Here is a 25,852-nt window from a genome sequence, read left to right on the forward strand (position 1 = left end):
AAAGCTCATCTTCAATCGCGCGGCTTAGACACATCCATAGATGTATAAAGTATTGTGCACTCGAGTTAATACTATCCACTATACCAGTAAAATAAGATTATGAAAATGTTCTTCGCATTTATCAAATTACGCCGCCATTCTGGTATGGCTTTCGCGTATTCCTTCAAGCATCACGCAGCAGCGCTATGTCTAATGCCTACCTACATAGTAAGTGTCCACTAAAATTTAGTCCTGTTCACGCAAAGTCGACATCAACAACCGCTGGCAACATCCGCCCACCTTATCACAATATTTGTGATACTAATAGTAAACTCCTTGAAATTTATATTTTGATAAGCAAGTATATAAGAAAAACATCAGTTAAGATTGAGAAAGCACTGCGTTAGACTTTTCCAGTATTAAGCACCAGAGTAGCATTTTTCATCACCATCCCAACACGCCACCTGCCTAATCCAGGCCAGAAATTTTTATTCCTTTGGGCTACCATTGTATCATCCTCATGGCATTGTGACATGTTAATAGTCATTAAGCTTGAAGTTTTCCCACTGAAAACTGGTTTGAAGGCACACCAAGAATCTGTGCCCGGAAGCTCGCCCTGACTACCTCGGCCCTCAGGGAGCGGTGGGTGAACACTTTCAAGGTTAATCCCGAGAAAACTAAGCCATGTACTCGAAAATGGGAATGATGGCATAAACGGAATTGGCTTCATCGTTGCCTGAAAGAAGGGCGTCGAGCTGGCCATTGCTTCAGTCTTGTCACTAGAGGTGTCGTGAGGATACACTCGTACGGTAAGCGACTTGTCAGGCATTTCTTCCCAGTCAAAGCGAGCCAAATGCTTTGGTATATTCCAATCTAATTCGTGAAAGTTAGCGATTTTAACTCCGATGGCCAGTGTAATTGTATAGTCAATTGTCTTATGCCACTGCCGATATAGAGACAAGATAAGGCCAACTTACTAGCTCTGCCGTTAAAACAGGTATGCTTCTGTGAGACGTATAATCGAGTTGCTTTATAAGCATGGCCACTCTTATACTCGTTATTAGGGCCTTTCTTGGTCCATTCGAATTTCCCTGGTACAATAACGAGCTCATCATACGTGCCAACTGGAGTCTCCTTGTACCTAATGATTTGGATTGCGCCGACCCCTCCAAGAGGGCGGCTAATTCCAAGATCAGCAAATTGAGACGATAGCTCGAGCGGCGAGTAGGCAATATCAAATGGAAAATTTTCAGCTTGTGACGCAGAGATCCAGAAGACTGTTGAGTAAACATCTGCTTTTAAAGTCCATGGCGGAGGGGCAATGATAATAGAATCGTCCTTCAGTTGTTCCGACATAGGTGGTCAATATCTATAATATAGGAAAATTCTAGGCAGAAAATATATAGTATTAAAGTTTTAGTACTCGGGTAATTAACTAGTCAGCATATTTTGTAGCGTTATAAACATTGTTGAAAGAGTTAATTTCTGCTGGCAGCAGCGATGTAACATTTATATATAATTTCTTAAACGCCATAACTTATTAATGCAACATTCAAATTCCTGTTTCAAGGATGATCTACTTCCTTCGGATCCTTTTACTTGCTAGCTGCCTATTCGGGGTGAAAATCGGGGCTCAGGCTGTGTGCAATGATGTCTTACCACAGCCCACCTTTGATGAACACTGACTGACCTCATCCCCCCACCCCCGGAAAGTCTTTGCGAGCCGCGCCATTTAGACAATAGAGATCCCTTAGTAAGCCCGTGTTGGATCTCATCACTTTTTTCCCCAGTTAAATCAATATTCCTGTGGTAAGTCATTATGATTGAGCCACCGTATATCTAGAAATGCCAGCTCTAACTGACACCATAGAATGCGAGATGCGAACCAAGCCTATGTGAAGATATAAAATTGATGGCAGGGTTTTTATCCAAATTTAGTGATACCACATGAAAAAATGCCAATGGTACACTTGTGATAAACTCGTTCTTTTGGTGCATGAACTATTTCCTTGACTCTTTTTATACAGCATCGCCTATTGGTACGAGGAAAAGTGGTACTACAGCTGCCGCATTGAACAATCCTGCAATCCAAAACTTTTCTCCTAGCGAATTGTAGCCTTGAGGATGACTTTCGGATGGAGGAAGACGAATTCCTAGCTTGTACTTGAATATTAAAGTGTAGAACAGACCTCCTATGTTGCCGCTAGCACCAACGATACCGGCTACAACGCCAACGTTTTTTGGTCGCCAGTGACCATATATCGAGTAACAGGCGCCGTTGGCTGAAAATCCAGTGATTGCAATCATGGCAATGAAGCCAATGACACCACCGATAGTTGCATTGTTTTTGTTTATGTAGACTCCCAAGCCAATCATGGCGATTCCCTGAGAGAGGGCGGTGGCTAAGAGCCAATACATTTTAGCACGCAGCCCGATCCGGGCATAAAGAACGTCTGATATGATTCCCCCCAGCGGCCGAGCGAATAGGTTCATGAGACCGTAAGTTGATGCCGCATAGGCAGCATTCACGGATCCAAATGACTCGCTAGCAAATAGGCTATTAATCAAACCGGGAAGCGCCGCGTCCATCGCTGTCTCAAGCCCAAACGTCAGCATATAGCATAGAGCACACGACCAGACGCGGAGGTCACAAACAATCTCCAGCAATGCCGCAAGGGTCGGCGGCTCTGATTGTGCTGTATCTGCATCCCTAACAGTAGGATGCTCGCTGGACTCCATACCCAACGATTTGAAGTTAATGGATTCTTTAGTAAATGCATTTTCGGAATCCACAAACATTTGCTGTTGTTGTACTACTCCATCAACGACTTGGTCTTTTCCTGTGGCTGAGCTCTGCAGTTGGTGGCGAGCGGACCATTCGCCACCAGGGTGATCTCGTCCAAGCAGTAAGATTATGACGGCGATAAGAAGTAGGCATGGGACAGGCACTGTAACGAAGCATAAACGCCATGCAATGTGAGGGCTGTAGCCAGCCTTGATATATCGTTGATATAGCTCGATCATCACCGCAACAGTCACTCCACCACCCAAGTTGCCCCAACCACCCGAGAAGGCATTAGCAGTGCCAACAATTGACTTGTCAAAAAATGTAGTGGTGTAGGCCTGGGTGGGAACAAAGCTGCCACCGAGAATGGAGATGAAAAATCGTACCGCCTCTAATCCACTAATATTGGTTACCAGCGCCGCCAAGCCTGACGGAATGGCGCCCAAAATCAGAAGAGAAGCTAAAACCTTTCGTGGGCCAAATTTGTCGCATGCTGGGCCAGCAATAAGACGCACCAAAGCTGTACCACCAAGAGAGGCTAGATTGGAGTTGGTGACTTGATCTTGACTAAGTTTGAGATCCGCTTTCACTACCTCGGGCACAAGCGGAGAAAAAGCAAACCACGAAAAGAAGGCCACAAAAAATCCGAGAGTAGCTAGCCAAAAGGCTCTGCTATAGATATCATCCCAGATTCGAAAGAGAGGAAATGTAAGGCTTTTCCCGTTTAGAGGGTTGACTTCGGCTCGCTGCCATAGTGAAGATAGTCGAAATGTGTGGTCGCCAGTATGCTTGATAGTCCGTTCCTTTTTATGATCTTGTCTTATGATACCGGGATTAATATCGTTTTGTTGAACAAAAATTATTCCGTAATGTGATCCGCTGCTGATGGACGGTGACCCGCTAGTGGTGACCTCTTTAGAATCTTTAAAAGATTTTTTATCATCATGGGTGGTAGATATTGGTGTGTTGGAAACGTTTGTTTCCTCCACGCTCAAATCCCAAGCCATTTTTCTGTTTTTATAATGCCTTATGATATTATCGAGAACAAAGATTGCAAGAGAATGTATATTTAATGTATTAAGTGGTCGTATCGAAGTCGTATAATGCTTTGGCACAGAAACAGATAAACTGTCATATAAAAAGGGTTAACATGGAGTCAGGTATAAGCAGAGATATGGAAACTAACATTATCTGTTAAAATGTTTTATTATGAAGGAAGCACAATTCTGTAACGTATTTCGGACAATTTTGAAGGATAATGATAATGAATGTTGGAAATCCAGTAGTTGTATGACTTCGAATTGGATATACTACGCAGCACTTTTCTTTCATTGCATCTTGAACTCATGTAGGTGTCATATACTACAGCGCAACGTAATAATACCAATATCTTAATTACATTTCTTTTCACACTTCAACCGAGATACAAGCGGAAGACGATAACGAACTGCTACCATGAATATGAGCTTATCACTGGAGGTTGATAGAGAGATAATCCAACCGGAGATGCAAAATTCAAACTTAACAGCTTGCTAATTCTACCATGGGGTGAGATAAAAGAACCTATATCAACGCGGGAAAAGATGACTCCATTATAGCATGTCTATTGGCTGCATAATCTCTGCTGCCATAAGAGGTGCCTGAGACTTAATGGAAGAATGACTCCTCTCTAGAGGAAATTCTAAGATTTTCCAAGGAAAGGGGCGAAGAGAGATTAGTAGTGTTACTGATAAGGAGGGTTAATTTGATAGGCTAACGAGGAGGTGAAATAAGAAAATAATGCTGGCTTAGGGGGAGAGCTAGGTCCCAATGGCGATAGCGGACTCTTAGTTTTGATAAGTCTTTACCTTATTCTATTTTGGCAAAATGAGAGCAAGAGATAAGGAGGACCAGGACTACTATAATAGGAAGTGGCGCTGACAGATATGCGAAGACGGCATGTTAGCCATATATTGGAGTTGTCAACATGCAATGTAGTGGCCGATGACGGCGATGACAATGAATCAGACTATACGACGAGTATGAAACACTGATTTTCATCTTATACATACACTCTTTATTTTGTTTCTGGATTTATCTCTTAGCTTGGAAAATTAATATTACGACAAAGATGAAAAGTAGCCTAATTATACATAAAACTACACCGATAAACAACACCATTTAGGATCTATAGACTATTTTTACCAATCGAGTGAACTACTGTTGCCACAAGTCTGACGAGAAGCCATGTGCGGTGGCTGACCTCTCATCTTGCTGGGGGGCAGTGGCTCTACAATCTCTATTGTTGGCTGTGTATCCTTTACTAAGCTTCTCAGCTCCTCGTCTGCTTTGCGTAACATCCACTTTGTCGTTGAAAGTATAGCGTCAAGGGCTTCTGTAGGAGGAAGATATATGAGTATCTCATCGTTCACTTCATCTGCCTTGACCTCAAAAGTCATGATTGAGTAGTCGGTGTCTGAGCAGCTGCCACCTCCCTCGGCCGTGTTGGGATTTAGTAGATAATTCCGCTTGTGTAGTGGACAAGATACATACTCTCGCCCTTGTTCATCCTCTCCTACTAGGCCATCTGCTAAAACAAACGCCTTCTTGTGAGGGCACATGTTTTGTGATGCGCGCAAACCACGACCCGGTATATTCCATACAGCCAACTGAACTTCGCCATATTTGACAGCGACAGATGTTGGTGCGTCCCTCTGCCGATTCAATTCTGAAAGCTTGCAGACAGATCGCCATCCCCACTTTACGTCTTTCGCAATATCTAGCAAACTGAAGTGCAGTGGGGTGCTGTCTTCAGGCCAATCTACGGGACGCTTTTGGGCTCGCTCGAGAATTTGTTCTGATACCGTCTGTGTCTCATCTGTATTGGCAAACTGCTTGAAATCCTTACGACGTTCTGAATTGTTGACGACATTGGTCCATTCACATTGATAGAGGCCAACCAGTGCCTCCATCTCCTTTTCTAGATCGGCGCATATACCAAGTTTGTCGTCAACGATGACCTCCTTTATGCCCTTGAGACCACCGGGGTATCTCTCAATCCAGCGGGCTGTTCGCTCTAGTTTGTCTGCTGATTGAATGTAGAACATAAGAAATCGGTCTAACATCTTGATCGCTTGCCGTTGAGTTACATCCTCAGCAAGTAATTCAGCATGGCGAGGCTTTGCACCACCGTTTCCTCCTACAAAGACATTCCAGCCTTTCGGTGTGGCTATGAGACCAAAATCTTTGCCTTGAGCCTCGGCGCATTCTCTAACGCATCCAGATACACCACCTTTGAATTTGTGGGGAGCTCGAAGACCCTTATATCGGTTCTCGAGTTCCACGGCGAGACCAACTGAATCGCCAACACCATACCGACACCAAGTATTGCCAACACATGATTTGACTGTGCGCAGTGCCTTGCCATAGGCATGGCCGCTCTCAAAGCCAGCATTAATGAGTAACTCCCATATTTGTGGAAGGTCCTGCTTCTTTGCTCCAAACATGTCAATACGTTGGCCACCTGTGATCTTTGTGTATAATCCGAACTTGTCCGCGACCTCCCCAATAACCTTGAGCCCCATTGGAGTAATCTCACCGGCGGGGAGGCGTGGAACAACAGAATAAGTACCGTCACGCTGCACATTGGCAAGATAACGATCATTTGTATCCTGTGTCTGGCGCAGCGAAGGCTTCATAATATTATCGTTGTATAACGAACTCAAGATTGAGCCAACTGCCGGCCTGCAAACTTCACAACCAAGGCTGTCGGGCTTCTTGCCAACAACACACATCAATGCCGTGAAGTTCTTGAGTTTTCTGAACTTGGCAATCTGGTATAGTTCCTGGCGTGAGTAGGCAAAATCTTTACAAATATGGTTAGAGATCTCGATACCGGCGTCCTTGAGTGCTCGGTTGAAAATGCTAGTGGCCAAGGGTACACAGCCTCCACAACCCATGCCACACTTTGTTGAAGATTTCATCTCTCCAAAGGAACGAATACCGCCAGATTTTACACATTCCACAATGTCACCCTTACTGACATTATGGCAGCTGCAGACTTGAGCATCATGAGGCAAATCGTCACCTTCCTCCTCGCCCTCTTTCGCGGCCCCAATGATAAATTCGGCTGGAGGCTTTTCGATGGGCTTGCCTGTATTACAGAGGGCCACAAGCTTGACGTAGTCTTTGACATCGCCCACCATCATGCCTCCCAAGATGTATTTGCCATCCGCGGTAAAAATGTATTTCTTATAGACATCCGAGAATGGATCTCGATAAATGAGTGCTTTGACCTTTTTCTTTATATCATCCGGCGTGGGAGGCGTTGTCTGAGCTTTTCGAGCTGCATGGACACTGGTAGCTCCTGGTAGTGGTTTGCTGATCTTCCCCTGATCTGCAAAAAAATCACCAAATGAGGCGACATCGACACCCATAAGCTTGAGCTTTGTACTAATATTGGGAGATTTCATCTCCCTCTTGCTGTGAAAGGGCCCTTCTGTCAAGTTGAAGGCGAGAATCTCAGCCATTTCGACGCCAGGTGCTATTAGACCAAATGTTTCTCCGAGAAAATTGGCACACTCTCCAATAGCGTAAATGTTGGGCAAATTTGTACGGAGCTGATTGTCGACAATGAAACCGCCACCTTGGCTGGCGATGTCTACGGGAATGCTTTTGGCAAGATCATCTCGAGGTTTAATTCCGACGGCAAACACAAGTAGGTCGATGTCGTATGGTTGGTCTGGTAACCCATCCTGTCCCTGAAGAAGTAGGCCAGTGAGTCTTTCTTCGCTGTCCCATAGCAGATTTCGAACTCTAGCTTGAATCAAAACTTCAACGCCTAGAGTCCTAATTTTCTCCAGTACTAGCTTGCCACCTTCCTGGTCAAGCTGGCGGCTAAGCACCCAGCGGTTTCTCTCAACCAGGACAACTTGATCGACTTCTCCAAGATCCAGAAGAGCCTTGGCCGCTTCTAAGCCAAGAAGGCCACCGCCAATTACAGCTGCCTTGCGAATACGGCGCCCAATAACGGCGGGGGCACTGATAGCATAGTCGATAATACTATCGAGGTCATTAATTGTTCTGTACACAAAACAACCTTTGGAGCTTTGGAATTGCTGTGGTGAGATATAGGGTGGCAGGGCAGCATCAGAGCCTGTAGCTAGGATGCACTCATCATAGTGAAATTGTCGCCCGTTGGCTGTTTTGAGATATTTTTCGCGAAAGTCGATTAATGTAACAAGATCCGAAGTATGATATGTAAGTTTTCCTTTACAGTGTGATGAATACCATTCCAACGGGTTTAGGTAAAGAGTTTCAGTCGAGCGATTCGTAAAGTATTGTGTGAGACCCACACGATTATAGGCGACATACGGCTCCTCACCAAAAACAGTAACCTCCCATTCGTCGCGTCCACTGTCCAAATCGTACTTTAGAAGCTTTTCGATAAAAGAAATACTAACCATGCCAAGGCCAACAACAGCAGCACGCTTCTTAGACCTTGGCTGGAGGCTTTCTGGCTCTGGATGCATATCGATAGCGATACCATTCATCATATACTTGGATCCTGAGGATATCTAGTAGAGTATAAATTTCCAAAGAACATAGAATTTTGATCTCATTTAATTGTTGCATACAATCAGGAGATGTGAAGCCATCTATTCATGATTCTTCGCCACAGAGCAGTGAACATCCTTAGAGGTGGGGAGACATAACGACAATATCAATGCTCCGAGGACTTACACAACACGAGATAGGACCATTCTTTTGATAAAGGATCCTATTACCTATCCATATTGACCATCTCCTCGGAGAAGTTCAAAATATTATCCTGCGTTACATTTGCTGATTGCAAGGGCAATACTAGGCAGCTATTATAGTACGGGATGCGCACTCCGTCAGAGGAGACAGATAATTCCCTAAATATTAGCGATATCTATAATATTTAGTAGCTCAGATAAGAGATAAACGAAGTTTCAAGAAATTAATGCGCCTAGTACATTCTAGGTGGCACTCACTGTTATCAGTCTCTACCTAAGATAAATTCATGATATACACTTATCTAGCATATTAATTCTCCGAGTCAGCGCGCTAGCAAGTCCGCGGAGAAACACAATCGAGATAGCGATTTTAGGAGTGAGTATCAACTACTCTTGCGAGCACTCCTAGCAAACAAGGAAAAGACTCCCATCTGTACAATACTAGACCTAGTCGTTGGTAGAAGAAAGGCGAATGGGAAGCTACATAAATAATCAAGCAATTAGCTCAGACGTTATCGCAGGACGGTTATTGGCCATGGAGTGGCTAGCGAATTGAGCGCCGCATAACATTAGTAGAAACCCCTGGGGTGACCTTAGTCCAGACTTTGGAGCTAAAAATAGTGCAGCGAATCGCGTATTGTAGATTCATTAACAGCATGGTAGTGTTAGTGAGGCCTATTGACTACATGGCTGATTCATATTTTGTGTAGGGAATGCATTTGGTCGGGCTGTCAATTTTTCTGGAATGGCATGTAATAGCATCTCCGGCTGTTGAGGTAGTCATCAATCTGCCTGTAACTCCTTTTCTTCCAATTGTCCGTCCAAAAGCTTTGGCACATGAAATATTTCTATTAGACATTATCGCATCGGCATCTTGCCCTTTTTCAAATACTGGCAAATTGTGCCATTATCCAGAGTGACTGGTCTTTTATTTCTGGACGAATAACTTATATCTGCCTTGTTTATACAATATACACACTATGATACCAAGTCAGTTGGTATCAGATACCGGCTCTGAGAGTGGAGAGGAGTGGCCATCTTCGCTTCCATCGTCGCTTGAGCCATCACCTCCAGCAACGCCAGAATCATGCAGCCCACGACTGAGGGCCAAGCTACAGGCAACTCAAAAAGTGTGTGAGGCTCCATTGGATTCATCTGCTTCATGCCACGACATTACTTCACTCCCCCCCATCCCGAGAACCGAACCTATACAGCCGTTGTCCACCGACTCCCAAACTCCAGACCATTGGATTGCACGAGATAGTCGCATGATTCGACTTACAGGAAAACATCCGTGCAACGTAGAGGCCCCCCTATCCGCGTTATTCAATGCTGGATTTCTTACCCCCCAAAACCTCTTCTATGTTCGCAGCCATGGGGATACACCACGTATCAGCATCAAACAAGCACAGGAATGGAAGCTGCGGATCCATGGACTTGTTGAGAAAGAGATTGAATTCTCGATTCAAGAGCTTAAGGATAAATTCCAAGTTGTCACACTACCGGTGACTCTCGTTTGCGCCGGCAACCGTCGAAAGGAGCAGAATATGGTTCTCAAGGGCCTTGGATTCAATTGGGGCGCAGCGGGCGTGTCTACCGGTCTCTTTACAGGGGTCTATCTGGCTGACATTCTGGATTATTGCAAGCCACGGAATCCCCATCTCTCTTCATATCCTTCCTACGATCAACATATGCCTGGACGTGCGCGTCATGTTATCTTCGAAGGCGCCGACGAGCTTCCTAAAGGGAAATATGGTACATCCCAGAGGCTCAGCTGGGCATTGGATCGTAGCAAGGGCATGCTCATTTCTTGGGGTCTCAATGGCGAAGACCTTACTCCCGATCACGGCTTTCCTCTTAGGTTAGTTGTGCCAGGCCAGATCGGTGGGCGAATGGTTAAATGGCTCCAACGAATCGAAGTCTCAGACCGCGAGAGTCAACATCACTTGCATTTTTTCGACAACAAGCTTCTCCCCACTACGGTGACGCCCGACCAGGCGAGAAAAGAAGACAAATGGTGGTACGACCCCAAATACATCATCAATGAACTCAATGTCAACGCGGCAATTTGTTCACCGTCCCACAACGACATAATTCAATTAGCATCCGATAGCTCCACGACGCAGACTTTAGCCATAGAGGGATATGCGTACACTGGTGGTGGGCGACGTATAACCCGCGTCGAGATCACACTTGACGACGGAGAAACTTGGAATCTCTGTGATATAAGATACCCAGAGGACCTCTACCGCGTGTATCCTATTGGGAATCACCCTTACTACGGCAACCTTGATTTGACCATGACCGACATGAGTTTTTCGTGGTGCTTTTGGAAGGTTGAAGTTGATGTCAAGTCACTGTTAGTAAATCGGGATGCTGGGTTCATTGCTGTGCGCGCAATGGATGAAGCCCTGAGCATCATGCCGCGGGACATGTATTGGAACGCGACCTCAATGATGAATTCTTGGTGGTTTCGAGTTGCCATACACAAGGAAAATAGTGGCCAGACTCTTCGATTCGAACATCCAACTGTACCAGGTAATGCTAATGGCGGCTGGATGCAGCGTATGAATGAAACTGGAGCAAATCCGAGGTATCCTCGCCTCGGCGAGAATAATTTGTCCACGGGTCCATCTTCCAGTTCCATTGAAGCAACTACACCTACATCCCAAGGAAATCAAATTGACGAAGATTTCAATAGCTTAATGGTCAATCCAGATAAAGTAGCAACAATCGTTACGGCATCTCAGCTCGCAGAGCATGCCGACGGAGAGGGTCCATCTCCTTGGTTCGTCGTGGAGGGTCATGTATATGACGGGGCAGGCTTTCTTACGTCTCACCCTGGTGGAGAGCAATCTATTCGTCTAGTTGCTGGCGAGGATGCCACCGAAGACTTTATGGCTATTCACTCTATGGATGCCAAGAAGTTGTTGAAAGATTACCATATTGGAAAGCTGGAACAACTCGGATCGCCATCAAAATATCTGCTAGTAAAATCTGATAATCAAGATGACCCATCTAAGCCGTTTCTTGATCCAAAAGTATGGAAGAAAGTTCGCTTAGTACATAAGAGAGAGATTTCTCATGACTCGCGAATCTTTCGTTTCGCCTTGCCGCACGAAGATCAACTTCTCGGGTTACCAGTGGGCCAGCACGTTTACCTGCGGGTAAAAAAAGTTGACAAAGCAAGCGGTAAAGTCGAGATTGTGCAGCGAGCATACACTCCGTATAGCTGCAGTACTCAGCGCGGCTTCATCGAGCTTCTGATCAAAGTTTATTTTCCGTCAAACAAATTAGCACAAAGTGGTAATGCATTTTTTGGGGGCCAGATGACCATGTTGCTTGAGAAGATGGTCATTGATGCGGAGACAGATGCTCTGACGGTAGAACTGAAGGGACCCATTGGTCATTTTACATACATTGGCAATGGGCGAGTACAATGCATGCCTAACGGTCGTATTCGCACCATTAAAAGGCTTGCCATGATTGCTGGTGGCAGTGGAATCACCCCAATGTGGTCCACACTCAAAGCCATTGCAGACGAATATTCGGCTTCTTCAAGTTCTGGTCATCACAACTCAGTCGAAGTATGGCTTATTTATGGCAATCGAGAGGAGAAAGACATACTTATTCGTGAAGAGCTTGACAATCTTTCACGTTATATGGAAGGGAACCTGCATATATGGCATGTGCTGAGTTCCAAGGAGTTAAGTGCGGACTGGGAACTGGGAAGAGGACATGTTGACCTAGATTGCCTCCAACATCACCTTCCATCAGCACCTCCTCTGAGTGATACGAGCCACGAGGATAGATTGGCATTAGTCTGTGGTCCTCCAGCTATGGAAGCGAGTGTTTCTGCAGGATTACAAAAGCTTGGATGGAACGTTGAGGAAAATATTATTTTCTTTTGATATGTAATATAGATGACAAACATATACTATGATTCAACTTTTTGCTTCGTAATCTGGACGAGTCTGGTTGTTAAGCGCGTTGCCTGCATTCACATCTACCTTATGCGTAAAAAATGTCAATTTCTTCTGAGTAGTTTATTTTTTTATTGGTACCTTATTTCTAATACCAATGTGTACAGATTTTCGACCAACAACTTTTGGTAGAAGGGTGTATGTGCCTTGTGATATGTACTTTAGCAACAATGACTATGCGAAACTGTGATCAGTCTTTAAACAGCACGTTCGTTCAAGGCTCCTTCTCAATTAATCATGTAAGACTACAGGTTTGCTATGTTGAAAGAGAGTCTAGATAGTGTCAATAATAGAGTGAGTGCCGGCAATGCGCATCGCGCTCGGGTTTTCTTTGTTACAAAGATTAACAAGAGCAATATCGAAAAGAAACTGTTTGACTATGGCAGGATAATCTTATTAAAATTTACTAAATATGACGTAGATGATGCTTGAGTATCTTGCTGCTGACTTTGAGCTTTGGTCTCGAGATAGATAGATAATAAATTCAATAGGAACTTATCCTGGCTGAGCCAACGGGTGCATATAATACTGGCTTTACAGCTTGAAAATTTGCAAAGTGACATAACCAGTGAGCCCAAAGACTGTAAATATGCCAATCCAAGCCATTGCTGCTTTTTGCAATATCTTCTGAACAAACTTATCCCTTGCTGCAGCCTCATTAGCACGTGGAAATGGCTGAATTGGTATTTGTTTATCCAGGAATTTGCACAGTGGCTCCCATCCAGATCCAAGCTCCACTTCAAGTAAACGCTCCCTTGGAACTATTTTGCGCACATACTCGTTGTGTTGCTCGATCCAAAGTGGGTTGCATTTCTGTCCGGTTCTATCTTCAGCTCTTTTAACCCCATTAGTCAGTTATCTATCACGACAATCAGGGGCACTAGGAGTATCTCACGCTTCAAAAAATCCTCGCGCTGTATCAATAAACCATCGGATACCGGGCAGTGGCAAAGTGATATATCCCATTACTTTGCTTCCTGAGTTATCGGCCACCGTCTTAAAACTTTTCCACCAGGGTGCTGGGGGTCGTGTGACAAGCACGAATTTTGCATCTGGGTATAGCTCCATGAGCTCAGGAATAAAGTCGAAGGCAGTTACATCAGTTGCTCCAGCAAATCCCGAGAAAGCATCTCCCAAAGCCTTAAGTAGCTGCGTACGCTTACCTTCGCGCCGATATCGATATATTTGATTCCATTTCTTGCAGTATGCTATGTGGTGTTAACGAATACGAATAACTAAAAGTAAATGACAGTATAGTTTGGTCGTACAATCTTCTCGATTCAAAAGCTGAGAACCCGTATGGTGTACTGGTCCGTCAAGGAGCTTTTCTAAAGCATATGTATAGGACAATGTTCCGGTCCTAGAGAATCCAACATCTATCACCTCCAACTTCCGCTTTTTATCTGTCGGTATAGATGCTGTTTGTCCCATAATGCTCGAAGAGTCTTTGCAGTAACTTTTATGGTGGCGACCACACTATAAGGAAGAAAAGCTGAGATTCATAAGGGGGAAAAACAGAACGCTAATGTAAACGTGCATCAGCACTAGAGAGCAGGATTAGCTTTTCATATCAATGTAAGCTTATGGCTGTTACCTATTCGTACTATGAAAAGGTCTCTTTTTAGTAAAGTTAAAGTACCTAACATTTAGATACATTTTGAGAGTTATTCCACATAAAATACAGGAAAATTAGGTGTTACTTTATTTACCTATTTAGTTAATCATACTTAGGTAGCGTATGAAATAAGAGCCTAGCCAAACCACTAGCACAGGCTAGGTAATTATTAACGTTCCACTGGTAATATAGGTACATGCAAATGTTCGCTTAATGAAATTGAATATAAATGCATGTATTAGGCGCTAAATACTGCAGTGCTATGCTACTATATTTGGAGGTAATATCTACTGTGGCATAGATAGATTGGTTACCTATTCATGAGGTACTATTATCGAACCACCTGGATTCTTGCAGCGCTTTATTAGCTGCAGGTAGTCCTACCTATCATGATCCGAGCAGCAACCTAAGTGGCGGCAAATTAGTCTACAAAACACGCTATACTGCAGCAAGCCCCGGCCATCTATCTTGGCCAGAAGCTCCGCAAATGAACAATTGCCTCTCTAAGCCCTCAATTTTTCACCCACTTGATCCTGCTTGCAAGACCAATTATGTATACTAACCGCTTTTCAATCTCCGACCAAAGTGTGTAGAATGGCCTCCATTGGATAAGCGAAACATGCCGCGTCATCTTTCCTAAAGGCATGTCGGAACCTGTCTTGATCAAGTCCCACCTTATCTGGAATATTATCATGCCTAGTTCACAATGTCGTTATTCCGTGTTGTCATCTTCCGCAGAATTATAATATCTATAGCCTGTGATTTTTAGTCATCAATGTCGTTATAGATATTGGAGTCGAATGGGGTCAGCTCTACATTCGAGAGTGCGTCAAAACTTTTATGCGGAAATTAATTCAATAGCCTATGCAAACTCAACCAAAAAGCTATATTAAATATATCGTAAGAACCATATAATAATCCAATCTTCCCAAAGCATAATCATTCATACATAAATCAGTGCCTCGAAGATCTACTCCTGGTCGCCATTTCCAAGGCAAGGAGCATATCCATATAGCGGCTCCCTTTAACCCAGGTTCGCGAAATGGCGCTCAATACGGCTCTGCCCTCTTTCAAAACCAGCGCTGGGCCTTCGGGGCCACATATATCGCCCACCCCACTTACAAGGGCACTCATTCTTGAAGTTTGACTGGAGCTCACAAATAACTGGACCATTTCGTCGTCATTGGGTCGATCCAGGCGGATGAATGTGGGATCACGGTCGCGCGAGTATAGAAGCGGCAGCTCTACATTAGATTCCGGGCTATTACAATCCAAGCCTCCATCCACTGAGACACCGCCTTCTTGATAAGAGGTACTTCGACGCGGGAGTCCAGCTGCTGCATAACCGGCAAAGCTCTTGCTCTTGGGCGTGTAAAACCCATATGCCCAGAGTGCCAAGGTTGCGTAGAAGGCAGAGAGAGGATCATAAAACGTCGCTCTTGAGTATCGTCGGATATGCCAAAAGACACATCCACTATGAATAACTGCCAATCTGGCTTTAGACTAAAGAGATAGTTTAGTAAACAGGGCTAATTACGGATGAAATACTGCAAAATATGAGACTCACGCTATCTCTTTGTGTCCATTCACGAATGCTGTGCTCGGCCGCTTCTACCGCCTTTTGGCTATGATTATATCGGACACCGGTCGTGTTAACATTCGGAACAGGCAACGCTAATTCCGCAATAGTCATTAATGCCACACGCGGCACGAGAAGCACTATTCGAGAGTAGTGAAGGTGTAGAACCATGGGATGCTCCACCCCCGAAAGAGATGCTATTTTCGCGTTTGCTGCCCAATGTAAAACATCGATACAATCAAGGGCGGCGTTTCTCCAGTCGGATGTGGCATTTGAATGCTGTACTGAATGACCCAATACTGTGAGTTTCCTATCTCCTGGACCTAGCGACTGTGATAAAGATGTCGGAAATGTGCTTGTGTTTTCGGAGGTTGGAGTCCATGATGCTAGCTGCCGGCCGTGGTATGTAGTTATGTTCGCGATCTCGTTGTACAGCTCGTGTAGAATGATACAGTGAGAAAACTCTCCAAGATCAGATTTAATAGACTTGATCTGAAACAGTTCATTTGTAGCTTTGCCGAGTGATGGATTTGGATTTCCTACATCTATGTTAATCGTGATCTCATGGGTATAACGGGTAGGTGCTCCAATTAAATACGCCGTACCCTCTACTTTTAAATATAATTGAAACCATTCCTCGCGAGTTTGAGCTTGCCATAGTTTTTCTTGAGGGAGATCAAAGTCGGCAGCCATACCACCACCATGATCGATACGGAGGTTAAAGTGATAGCTCATCATAGTATGTAGAACCTATTGAGAGGCTTCAGTGATTATGAGTTTGCACAGAAAGGTAGGAGTACTCATACTCGGGTCGTGAAATATAAACGGCGCCAGCTTTCAGCCCCAATCCATTCGTCCCAATTATGAGACTTCAGCACTCTATCGTTTCGATACTTCAGTAAATGTTCGTGGCTCCGTGAATTTACTAACGAGAAGTTAAAACTCCAAGCACTTGTTACGACGGAGTCAAGCTTCCTCGACTCGGAATAACAGAGCCCAATGTGATTCAATATTCGAGCTTGTAGTAATGACAAATCGGCCAATCCCACTTCAGAACGCTCAGGTTCTTGCTGCAACAAACGCCTACAAAATTCATGAAGCGGCGAGGAGCATGCAGTTAGTTCTGGTGACTGACAATAGTGTGAGCCAATCGCAGCTATTGCGACTGTCAACAACCAAGATTTATTAATATCCAACAACGGCAAGTGAATAAACGGGAGGATTGGATCGAAACATTTGAAGTATAGCTTTACAAACAAATTCAACAGCGGTAATGACGGAAAGTTTTGCGTTCCAAAACATGGCATATGCGACTGCATTTGGAGACAAACATTATCGAAATGTTGAAGAATTGTGTGATAAGTGACATCCGATATCGCCATGGCAGGATCGTAAATACCATCATCGGGCACGTCCAAATTGTCATCGTCTGGAAGGCCCACCTTGTCATTCATAGCAGTACTGCTCGGATTGGAGTAATCAGTGTGAGGGAGTTCATTTGTACGAAATATTGTATAACGCTTTGCTCGGGTTGAACAAGCATTTCGCGCACCGTTGGAGCTTGTCGCATACAAATCTCCTCGTTTAAAATCCGAAGAGGATATGCTCTTTGATGGAGAAGAGCCGGGCCCGGATGTATTTCGTGAAGCGCCATTGGATCTCTTGTCATCAATATCTGTCAAAGGAGCAATTTCCAAGTTCCATGATTGTTCTTGCAGTGATCCATTTTCTGTAGTGCTGGTATCGATAAAAAGCCATTGCGGGCCGTCATAGTGAGAAAGAGGGATAGTTTCGTCCAATATGGATCCTAAATTTGGGTCAATCAATTCGTCAAAAGGTAACCAGTTTATTGGCTGATTTGAGGCCTCCACATCCGACTCAAGCCCAACATTTCGGAATGACCACGGCTGGGTAGATCCAGAAGTATCAGGATCAGAACCTAAAATGGACGCAAGATGATTATTGGAGGCTGGAAAAGCGGCAATAGATGGCCATGGAGCATTCTGAATTGCAACATTGCACCTCCCAGTTAATGTAGTTAAAGCGTTCCCTGACTTATGATGAGTTTGATCAAACGCAAGGTCAGTCAGGGTATGGCTATCGCCGTTGATATCTCCCAAGTTTTCTTGCAGCGTTCCTGGCCTAAGTGCTGGATCGGCGGTAGAGATATTCTCGGTATTGGGCAGCCTCGTTGCATTGTTATTTTCTCCAGTGGAGTGCTGGCCATCTTTATTCTGTTGCTGGTCTCCCGGATATACGCAATCTAAGCACCGGCGAGAGCATCGCATACAGGGCAAGCCCTTGCTACATTTCTCTCTTACTTTAGCGCAAGCATAGCAAGCCCGAGACTTGTTTGTTGCGCATCCGTTAGAATGAGGCTGAATATGCACCTCTGATGGGCCGGCAACATGAGCTGCTCTGTGTTTAGCTAGAATATCGCTAACAGCCGCATCAGCACAGTACTTGTTGAACAGATCAATACAAGTAACGTAAGGAAGACGATACCTTCTAGCGAATTGCTTACTACAGATATGACAAGTGAATCGCTTCGAAATATCATGATTGCGAAGATGCCGCCTCATATGCTCTGGTCGTATGAAGCGACGGTTACATTCTGGGCACTGGAGTTTTCTGCCATCAAAATTCGAAATAGAATCAACCGCGGAACCTTGCATTGTCTTGATGATAGAACTAGGAAAACTTCCTCGAGCCTAATCCTTCTTGCTGGAAAATTCCACAATCCTTGGATTTGACATGTTATCATCCACAACATTGGTGATTAAAGACAGATCAGAAGACGAGACTTATCCATGGAAACGAGGATGCAATATAGCCGCTTTAGCATAAAATCTGGGGATTGGCATTTCCCCACAAACCCCGACTTACATTGAACGCCACTTAGTACCACGAAGCTCAGTGTTTGCATGCGCGCCAATCACCCTTCTCCATCTCGTCCGAACCTTGCTGAATTGCCACTAATTTACAATAGCCTGGAATAATCTGCGTGCTACATATTTAGCATCTACTAATGTTGGCCTGATTCAGATCACTGTATAATAGTGACTTGGCGGCTATTGGCCTATGATGCCAGGCTTTTTTAAGGCAGAAATGTCTGCAAGCTCCAATTTAATATCTGCATTTCTCTTTCTTTGGAAATTACCGATCGCGAAGTCATTCTTCGCCCCGGCTCAACAACACCCGCATCTCCCCATTACCACCTCTGTTGGCTCTCAAAAAATAAGGTATAAACATGGCACTTTTCTCAGATCTATCCTCACCAATCGATGCATCAAAGATTGGCCCAGCGGTGAGTGCAGATATATTCTCTGTCGTCGACCAACATTTTGTACGTAGTCCAATATAGCTCTCTCCATTTGCCATGGATTTCGCCTCCTCCCAGATCGGCTCGCTTTTCTTAAGAGCAGCGTCGCGAAAGTGATTATGCTGCCACGAGTTATCAGCATCTTCAATACAGTACACGATCGGACCTCGTGCAATCCCAAGAACGTGCTGGGCAGTGTAAGGATGCGGTGATATGTAACGCGGCTCAAAACCTCCAATGGTGGTGGAAAATCTTTTGTGAATGCTCGTATAGCTGGGATGCAAAGCCAAATAGCCTTTCTCAATTGAAAAGTCATCTCCATGCGAAGCAGGGGGTGGTGTTAATTTAAATTGTCCGTGGCACCATGATGGTAAACGAAGTCGAATCGTGACACTCCGAGACTGCGAAGCTAGCTCCAGAGCGACATTGCCATCCCATGGCCAATTGGAAACCTGCTGCAAAGAGATAGTTTCAAGCGATGACGTAGTGTATGTCATTTTAGCTGTCGTGTAGAGATGGATATTTATCGCAACATCCTTTTCGTTTTCTTGAACGTGCCAGACGTAACCCCCAAGACTGCCAAAAAGCCTAGTCAAATTTGGCGGACAGCATGCACACCAAAACCAGTCCTCGCGTTTGCTCTCATCAGTATCAGAGCTAGCTAGCTGATTAATATAGCTAAATTTTTTTCCATCCAGACTCATTGCGGTCATTACATTGTTATAAAGACACAGTTCCATTATATCTGAGTATCTCGAGTCAAGATCGTAGGAAAGTAGTCTCTCTGCCAACATCATGACGCCAATTGAGGCGCACGTCTCTGCGTAGCAACCGCCTTCATGAGTGCCGATGGGTAGGAAATAATCACGCCCAAATCCTTCCCATTGTTTGATTGCCCCTATCCCGCCAGTTACGTACATTTTCTTACCTACCATATTGGTCCACAATCGAGACACAGCGTCCGCCCACTCATCAGGGTTACTCAAAGTCTTGTCATTTTTATGGTGCAGTTGTACCATGTCAGCCACAGCTGTTAGCAGATACAATGCACGTACCGAGTGGCCTTCAATTGTTTCCTGCTCCAAAATGGGCTTGTGGGCTTGGTTGTACCAGTGGGAGTCCTTTTCAGGATATGTGTTGGGTCGAGTGTACGGATTTTCCTTTCTTTGCTGAGCTTCCCAGTCAAAGAAATGCATTCCATGTTGGCCAGACAGATTTCCTCGCTCTTGAAGGAAGTAGCGGGCCAATTCGTAGGCTTCTTGAGATTTAGTGATTGTATAAAGTCTTAAAAGAGCCATTTCAATCTCTGGGTGGCCGGGGTATGCATGCAATTGATCCTGATTACTTCCAAATGTGTTGTGAATCAAGGAAACGTATTTGAGAATGGGGTCCAGGAAGTGATTGTTCCGGTAGTATTTATGATGCGCGAGAGCTGCTTCAATGAGATGGCCGGCATTGTATCTATCTATCCAATTAGTTTATGCGTATCGCTCATGTAGAGAATACTGACAACTCGTGCATATCACGAAGATTTGACCACCTCTTTTGGGGCTCGACAACGGTATAATGCACATTGATATACCCGTCAGGTTGTTGAGCGCCACGTATCATGTCAACTAATTCCCGGACGGCAAGGTCAATACTGGCATCATATTCTCTCTGTAGAAAATAACAGGCGCTCTCAATCCATTTTGCGACATCACTATCCCAGAATAAATGATAGGGAACTGGCCACATGGACTTGTTATCATAAATCGGATGCCATTTAAGCTTAAAGCAGTCATATCTTCCGGTCTGCTTAAGCTGTTCTAATTGAGCGCGTAGTGTGACGCTGGCAATTATTTGTCTTCGTCGCGAAAGAATTGTCTCGCCGAAAAATGAGGTGTGATCGAATACAGACTGAGGGTGTGACATATTGATGAGTTCGGTGATGCGTATTGGAGCTTCACTGCTTGGGTAAATTGAAGCCAATAGGGTTGGTTCTTCATATACTTATTCAGTAAACCTAGCTTTGGAAAATCGTACTAAAAGAATTTCTTCCTCTATTCTGGACGTATGTTGGAGAATGCTCCATCACGAGCTCGGGTTATTTACTCCCGGGAGATACCATTTTTCCCCATCTCTGACTCGAGGCCTCTTCTTGGAATTCCACCGTCAAGGTTAGCCAAAAGCTTGACCATGGCAAGCTTAAGCATGTGCCGTTTAGAATTCCGGTGGACCCCTGTTCAGTCTGAGGGGAAATTGGTGCTCCATGTGGCAACTCCGGTGGATCGTGGGGACATCTGATGCCACCACACCTAGCGTCTATTGTCCCAGGCTACCATGTTAAAATTTGTGATTAATAGAGGGAAGAGAGTGGATGAAAGCTTCTTGGTATTGAAGTACCATGATTATAACCCGCTATGGGTACGACTATGTCCACCCTGCTTTCTCAATAATAATGCCTAACTCTTTACGCCACATTTGGTAGTTATCAATATCATTTAGTAGTTTATAAAATTCCGAGTCCATGACAGCATCATGACTTAATAGTGTAACCGTTACAGTTCATGTAATGGCATTCGATAATTTATGTCGCCAATGGCACGGACACAAATCGACAAGATGTGTGCATGTATATGCGAAACAACGAATATCGCTAGTCCATGAAGGTATAATTGAAAAGGATAGTATTTGTAGCACCTTGAATATGCTTTTTCTTCAGAGACTTCAAAATGCTATTTAATGCTTCATTAAATGTCAAACTCGAATGCCCAACCCGCTATAGTGTCAGTTTGATATATGGGAAAAGTTAAAGATCCAGCACTATACGAGTGTGCGACCGTATTCCGAAATACAGGCGCTGCTTGAACTGCAAGCGGGTTGCTTCCATCAAATTCCCATGTACTAATAGAGAGGGATCCAGATGCTGGTTTACCCACAGATGTCAACCCATTAAGAGTCACATACCAAGTTCCGCTCCTGAGCTTTGTGCCAACCATTAATCGCACGCGATCCTGCCCGATGGTGGCATACACATCTAGGTATGTGTCACCAGATCTCTCGATGGTGGCTCGGTTGCCGGTCATGTTAGTAGTATAATAGTGGTAGACCCAATAGCCTGGTGCTGGTGCGTAGTCTGTGGCTGTATAGTTCTTCGGATCAGCTTTCTTTGCTGTTGGTTTTATTAGCAAACTCTATTCGGTTTCATGCATTGAGTCACTTTGGTGTAAAGAACGCCTTACTGAGAAGATTTGCAAAAAGATCGTGCAAAACTGTTCCGCTTTGCCAATTTCCAAGCAAGCCGATAAAATCAAAGCGCTCCAGTCCCGCAATCCACCAAATATATGACCCGGGGACCATCTCTTTGTATTGAGCATACTCGTTGACATTGATCTGCCTCTGCGGGGCATTATAGGTCTTGAGAAGCGCTGAGAGACTCGCATTTGTGTAACTCGGATCGTTATCAGTTTCTGTCTCGCTCCCTTCAAGATGATACGTATACTGATCCGGAATCGTGTTGTTACCAGCCACTTGGCGTAACCATTCTGTCCACCACACATTTGTCGCTTTTGGACGAAGGGCCAAACTAGGGCCAACAATCTTCATGTTGTTGAACCTTGAATCTGAACGAATGATTTTATGCGTCCGGATATAGAGGTCAATCCATTGCTGCATACCCCCTTTGCCCTTCCAAAATACACTAATATCAGGCTCATTCCATATTTCGTAATTTGTGCCGTCAATAGCATTGTTAGTATAGAGATCATTCAACAGTTGGCGGACAAAATTTTCGTAGTCGTCCCATTTGCCATTGTCCCCAGGCCAAACACTGCTGGCATTGGTATTGTCAGTTCCCCAGATATCGTGTGCCAGCCAGCTTACTTCGGCATTGTATTTGCGACAGGCATGGTAGTTGGAGAGCGACGAGAAAAATCGCCCACGATATTCCCCTAATCCCCATACCCAACCACGATTAGGAGCGCCAAGTTGAGCCCCCCCAGTGCGGCAACTCCGTATGTCAAGATCATTCCAACTGGCGTTCACAATTGTTAGCCACAACATGTTGATCTAATGACAAATGCGGAATGGAATGTAAGGAAGGAAACTAGCTGACTAGTGGGACGGTATTTGCCCGCTATTATCGGGAATACCATAGATAAAGCCAGACGCAGCATGTTTTGAAGGCCCCCGGGACGCTGCAAGGTTCACAATTGCCGTGTTATCTGCTCGCTGCTGCAGTACTGGCGAAGCATTGGCAGATATCAGGCTCAAGGCAAGCCACAGAAGTGAAATCATGATGGCAGATACCAGTCTTGAATTCGATGCTGAAGTAGATGATAAGGTTAAAAATATGAGGGCGTTTATAATCCGCCATCTATCGACACTCCCAGTATTTAAATGACACCAGGGCTACATACGCGAGAGTCGTTTTCAAGAATGGCACATTGTACTGTAGCTTCAGCCTATACCATGCCTAGAGTTGTTTATGTGAGTGTGCATCTTGGCCAATCATTGCTGTTCCGTATCCCACCGGGAGCGGTTTCTAGGTCTAGCCGGAGTTCACCTGCCATATATGTGGAAATGTGGAGATCGGAGAGCGCCACCCGGACTGTTTCCCCGCGTGATGATCCGGCAATGGTGAAGCAAGAGCGAGTCGGATGTTGCCAAGAATAGTACTAAAGATGTAGAAACACCTCCGATAGATACCTGGAATATTACGCCTTGTTTCTTTGGCAATATTCTTATATTACGTCGGCAAATCTCCATCGAACAGGTGTTAGCATTGACAACTTGCACCCAAAAGCGCAATATCCTGGAATACGCGATGGGCTTCTTGAAGGTCAGTATTGTCAATCAATGTAAGTAAAAAATGTTATAGCCCGTTAATGTCTCTTGCTAGACTTTTCTTCCACCCGGCGATCGCTATGCGGCACTCTTGCTATATGGCATGGTACTGTCGACATGCTTCAATGGCTACGACGCAGGTATCATGACTGTTATTCTTGCAGATAATCAATTTGTCGAGTACTATAGCGTTGATGCCAATCGCTCTGGAATTATTGCTTCCATACCTTGGGCAGCCACCGGTGCGTTCTCTTGTTACTTTGGTCTTTTCGTCGGCCACATTGAGTTGATCGAACAGCCTACTAAACTCATTGGCTAGGTGTTGCGCAACTCTTTTTTGGAGGTACTCTTGCAGGCTATTTAGGACGCCTGTGGGCGCTGCGTATATCTATTGTCATTATGATTATTGGAGTCGTAGTACAGGTAGTACCAAACACGTTTGGGGTCCTCGTCCTCGGCCGATTATTGAGCGGCCTTGGCTTCGGGTGCGTCTACATAGCAACTAGCCTCTATGGTAAGGGCCTATCGTTAGCTTCCATCATTTTACTGTACATTCTAGAAGCTAATCGAGATTTACAGTCGCGGAATGCTCGCCCAAAGCGCTAAGAGGGAGTTTTGTCGGCACAGTCACGCAATTTGGCTACCAGCTAGGAACCCTAATCGCGTTTTGGGCTGGCTATGGCATGTCCTTCTATGGCCGTCCATTTAACGTCGCCTGGCGTGTTTCAAACCTAATTCAAATTCCAATTGGTCTTGCTTTCATCTTCATATCCTTTTGGTACCCAGAATCCCCGCGATGGGTACTGGAAAAGCATCCAGATGAAATAGATCGTGTGATGAATATTTTGTGCAAACTCCGTATGGGAACCCCAGACTCCCACCATGTACGGGAAGAGTACCATGAGCTCATGGCATCATACCTCTATCGTAAACGCTTCAAATCTGGCTATACCCGGCTCTTCACTTCAGCAGCGTTGCGGAAACGCCTCCTGTACGGTTTCTATGCTACCGCGCTTCAACAAGCCGGGGGTATTGCCGCGTTGACAATGTACGCTGCGATAGTATGTCCTCAGTCTAGTCCAATCCAATCACTAGTAAAATTTGGAAGTCTGATTTACTAAGCTTACGCCAGATTTATAAATCACTGGGCTGGGACAAAGGCCACCAAGCGTTGGCCATCAACGGCGTTCAGGCAGTTTTACAGCTATTCATCGTGCTCATCAACACTGTAACTGTAGACCGGTTCGGTAGGAAGACATTATTAATTGCGGGCTTTTCGATCCAAGTACTAGCATTACTCATCATGTCTAGCCTAACGACGGCATTCCCTCATAATGATAACAAGCCAGCAGCTGTCATGGAGGTTGTATGTCTCTTCATTGTTGGCATGACATACTGTTGGTCAAATGGTCCAATCCCTCCTGCGATTGCGTCGGAAATTTTTCCACAAGAAGTTCGAGACAAGGCATTTGGCATTTCTCTGCTTGGACAGACCGCATGTCTCCTGGCAATCACCCAACCCTGGCCGAAGTTCAATAGCGAGGTTGGCGGGAGAAGTTACTGGCTCTTGCTAGGTCTTAACACCCTTTGTCTGGTATGGAACTAGGATGACATTCTGTCTCCCTTTACAAAATTCGCCGAGGCTAACATCTGCGTCTAGCTAAGCGTTATATTTATTCTCCCAGAGACCAAGGGGGTGTCTCTAGAGCGAATGGATACCATATTTGGCGAAGTTGACGCTGTTGAGGCAGGGGAGGAGGCTAATAGAGACAAGCTAGAGACGGCTGATGTGACACATGAAGAATTGGTCCTTGGCAAGGGCATGAAAGAAGACAAGCAACAATAAGTACAATACCTCTGTGATTTTAGGTGCTGTAGCTTTAAATTTCTTAGCAATAAATGGGACTTTATATGATTGGCATTTTGTATTACAACTTAGTAAGAGTTTGCGTAAATGGTATTTACATAAGGAGCCCATCATATTGCAATGTCAACACATTAACAGATCTCAGCTCGATCTGTCA

The 25,852-nt window shown here is 44.8% G+C and overlaps 8 protein-coding genes across 8 annotated transcripts; 2 read left to right on the forward strand and 6 right to left on the reverse strand.

Moving 5' to 3' along the window:
- Positions 1-187: 187 nt before the first annotated feature.
- On the reverse strand, positions 188-1,438 carry GGI43DRAFT_407782 (uncharacterized protein). Its single transcript, XM_083206281.1, has 2 exons — positions 957-1,438; positions 188-852 (listed from the first exon to the last, which is right to left on the reverse strand). Exons 1-2 carry the CDS (start codon positions 1,333-1,335, stop codon positions 383-385), a joined length of 849 nt encoding a protein of 282 aa, XP_083059430.1. The 5' UTR covers positions 1,336-1,438; the 3' UTR covers positions 188-382.
- Positions 1,439-1,890: 452 nt separating this feature from the next.
- On the reverse strand, positions 1,891-3,771 carry GGI43DRAFT_428214 (major facilitator superfamily domain-containing protein; the record flags this gene model as incomplete). Its single annotated transcript, XM_083208926.1, has 1 exon — positions 1,891-3,771. One exon carries the CDS (start codon positions 3,769-3,771, stop codon positions 1,999-2,001), a length of 1,773 nt encoding a protein of 590 aa, XP_083059431.1. The 3' UTR covers positions 1,891-1,998.
- A 1,173-nt stretch (positions 3,772-4,944) lies between these two features.
- GGI43DRAFT_428216 (nitrite reductase niiA) lies at positions 4,945-8,295 on the reverse strand (the record flags this gene model as incomplete). Its single annotated transcript, XM_083208927.1, has 1 exon — positions 4,945-8,295. The coding sequence occupies one exon, from the start codon at positions 8,293-8,295 to the stop codon at positions 4,945-4,947; it is 3,351 nt and encodes a 1,116-aa protein (XP_083059432.1).
- A 1,187-nt stretch (positions 8,296-9,482) lies between these two features.
- On the forward strand, positions 9,483-12,413 carry GGI43DRAFT_428217 (uncharacterized protein; the record flags this gene model as incomplete). The annotated part of the gene is made up of 1 exon (XM_083208928.1): positions 9,483-12,413. One exon carries the CDS (start codon positions 9,483-9,485, stop codon positions 12,411-12,413), a length of 2,931 nt encoding a protein of 976 aa, XP_083059433.1.
- Positions 12,414-14,936: 2,523 nt separating this feature from the next.
- GGI43DRAFT_407785 (uncharacterized protein) lies at positions 14,937-18,464 on the reverse strand. The gene is made up of 5 exons (XM_083206282.1): positions 18,185-18,464; positions 16,486-18,118; positions 16,285-16,429; positions 15,668-16,218; positions 14,937-15,603 (listed from the first exon to the last, which is right to left on the reverse strand). Exons 1-5 carry the CDS (start codon positions 18,352-18,354, stop codon positions 15,055-15,057), a joined length of 3,048 nt encoding a protein of 1,015 aa, XP_083059434.1. The 5' UTR covers positions 18,355-18,464; the 3' UTR covers positions 14,937-15,054.
- A 386-nt stretch (positions 18,465-18,850) lies between these two features.
- On the reverse strand, positions 18,851-20,915 carry GGI43DRAFT_423537 (glycoside hydrolase family 127 protein; the record flags this gene model as incomplete). Its single annotated transcript, XM_083208255.1, has 2 exons — positions 18,851-20,462; positions 20,512-20,915. 2 exons carry the CDS (start codon positions 20,913-20,915, stop codon positions 18,851-18,853), a joined length of 2,016 nt encoding a protein of 671 aa, XP_083059435.1.
- An 818-nt stretch (positions 20,916-21,733) lies between these two features.
- On the reverse strand, positions 21,734-23,476 carry GGI43DRAFT_428225 (glycoside hydrolase family 39 protein; the record flags this gene model as incomplete). Its single annotated transcript, XM_083208929.1, has 3 exons — positions 23,098-23,476; positions 22,226-23,016; positions 21,734-22,155 (listed from the first exon to the last, which is right to left on the reverse strand). The coding sequence occupies exons 1-3, from the start codon at positions 23,277-23,279 to the stop codon at positions 21,734-21,736; spliced, it is 1,395 nt and encodes a 464-aa protein (XP_083059436.1). The 5' UTR covers positions 23,280-23,476.
- A 332-nt stretch (positions 23,477-23,808) lies between these two features.
- Positions 23,809-25,743, forward strand: GGI43DRAFT_428228 (general substrate transporter; the record flags this gene model as incomplete). Its single annotated transcript, XM_083208930.1, has 6 exons — positions 23,809-23,823; positions 23,884-24,070; positions 24,148-24,342; positions 24,408-24,889; positions 24,961-25,422; positions 25,489-25,743. The coding sequence occupies 6 exons, from the start codon at positions 23,809-23,811 to the stop codon at positions 25,672-25,674; spliced, it is 1,527 nt and encodes a 508-aa protein (XP_083059437.1). The 3' UTR covers positions 25,675-25,743.
- Positions 25,744-25,852: the final 109 nt, after the last annotated feature.

The sequence above is a fragment of the Trichoderma evansii genome, assembly GCF_050947405.1.
Source record: "Trichoderma evansii strain SZMC 28006 chromosome Unknown GGI43scaffold_13, whole genome shotgun sequence".
NCBI classification, from domain to species: Eukaryota; Fungi; Ascomycota; class Sordariomycetes; order Hypocreales; family Hypocreaceae; genus Trichoderma; species Trichoderma evansii.

What these genes read in the sequence shown, in the direction of transcription:
- GGI43DRAFT_407785 (XM_083206282.1), bottom strand. Translation starts at nt 18,354, where the DNA reads ATGCAAGGTTCCGCGGTTGATTCTATTTCGAATTTTGATGGCAGAAAA. An exon ending in AGTAAGCAATTCGCTAGAAG is followed by an intron (nt 18,119 to 18,184) that starts GTATCGTCTTCC and finishes TGCGGCTGTTAG; the next exon opens with CGATATTCTAGCTAAACACA. An exon ending in ATTATATTTAAAAGTAGAGG is followed by an intron (nt 16,219 to 16,284) that starts GTACGGCGTATT and finishes ACATAGATGTAG; the next exon opens with GAAATCCAAATCCATCACTC.
- GGI43DRAFT_407782 (XM_083206281.1), bottom strand. Translation starts at nt 1,335, where the DNA reads ATGTCGGAACAACTGAAGGACGATTCTATTATCATTGCCCCTCCGCCA. An exon ending in CTGTTTTAACGGCAGAGCTA is followed by an intron (nt 853 to 956) that starts GTAAGTTGGCCT and finishes TTCACGAATTAG; the next exon opens with ATTGGAATATACCAAAGCAT.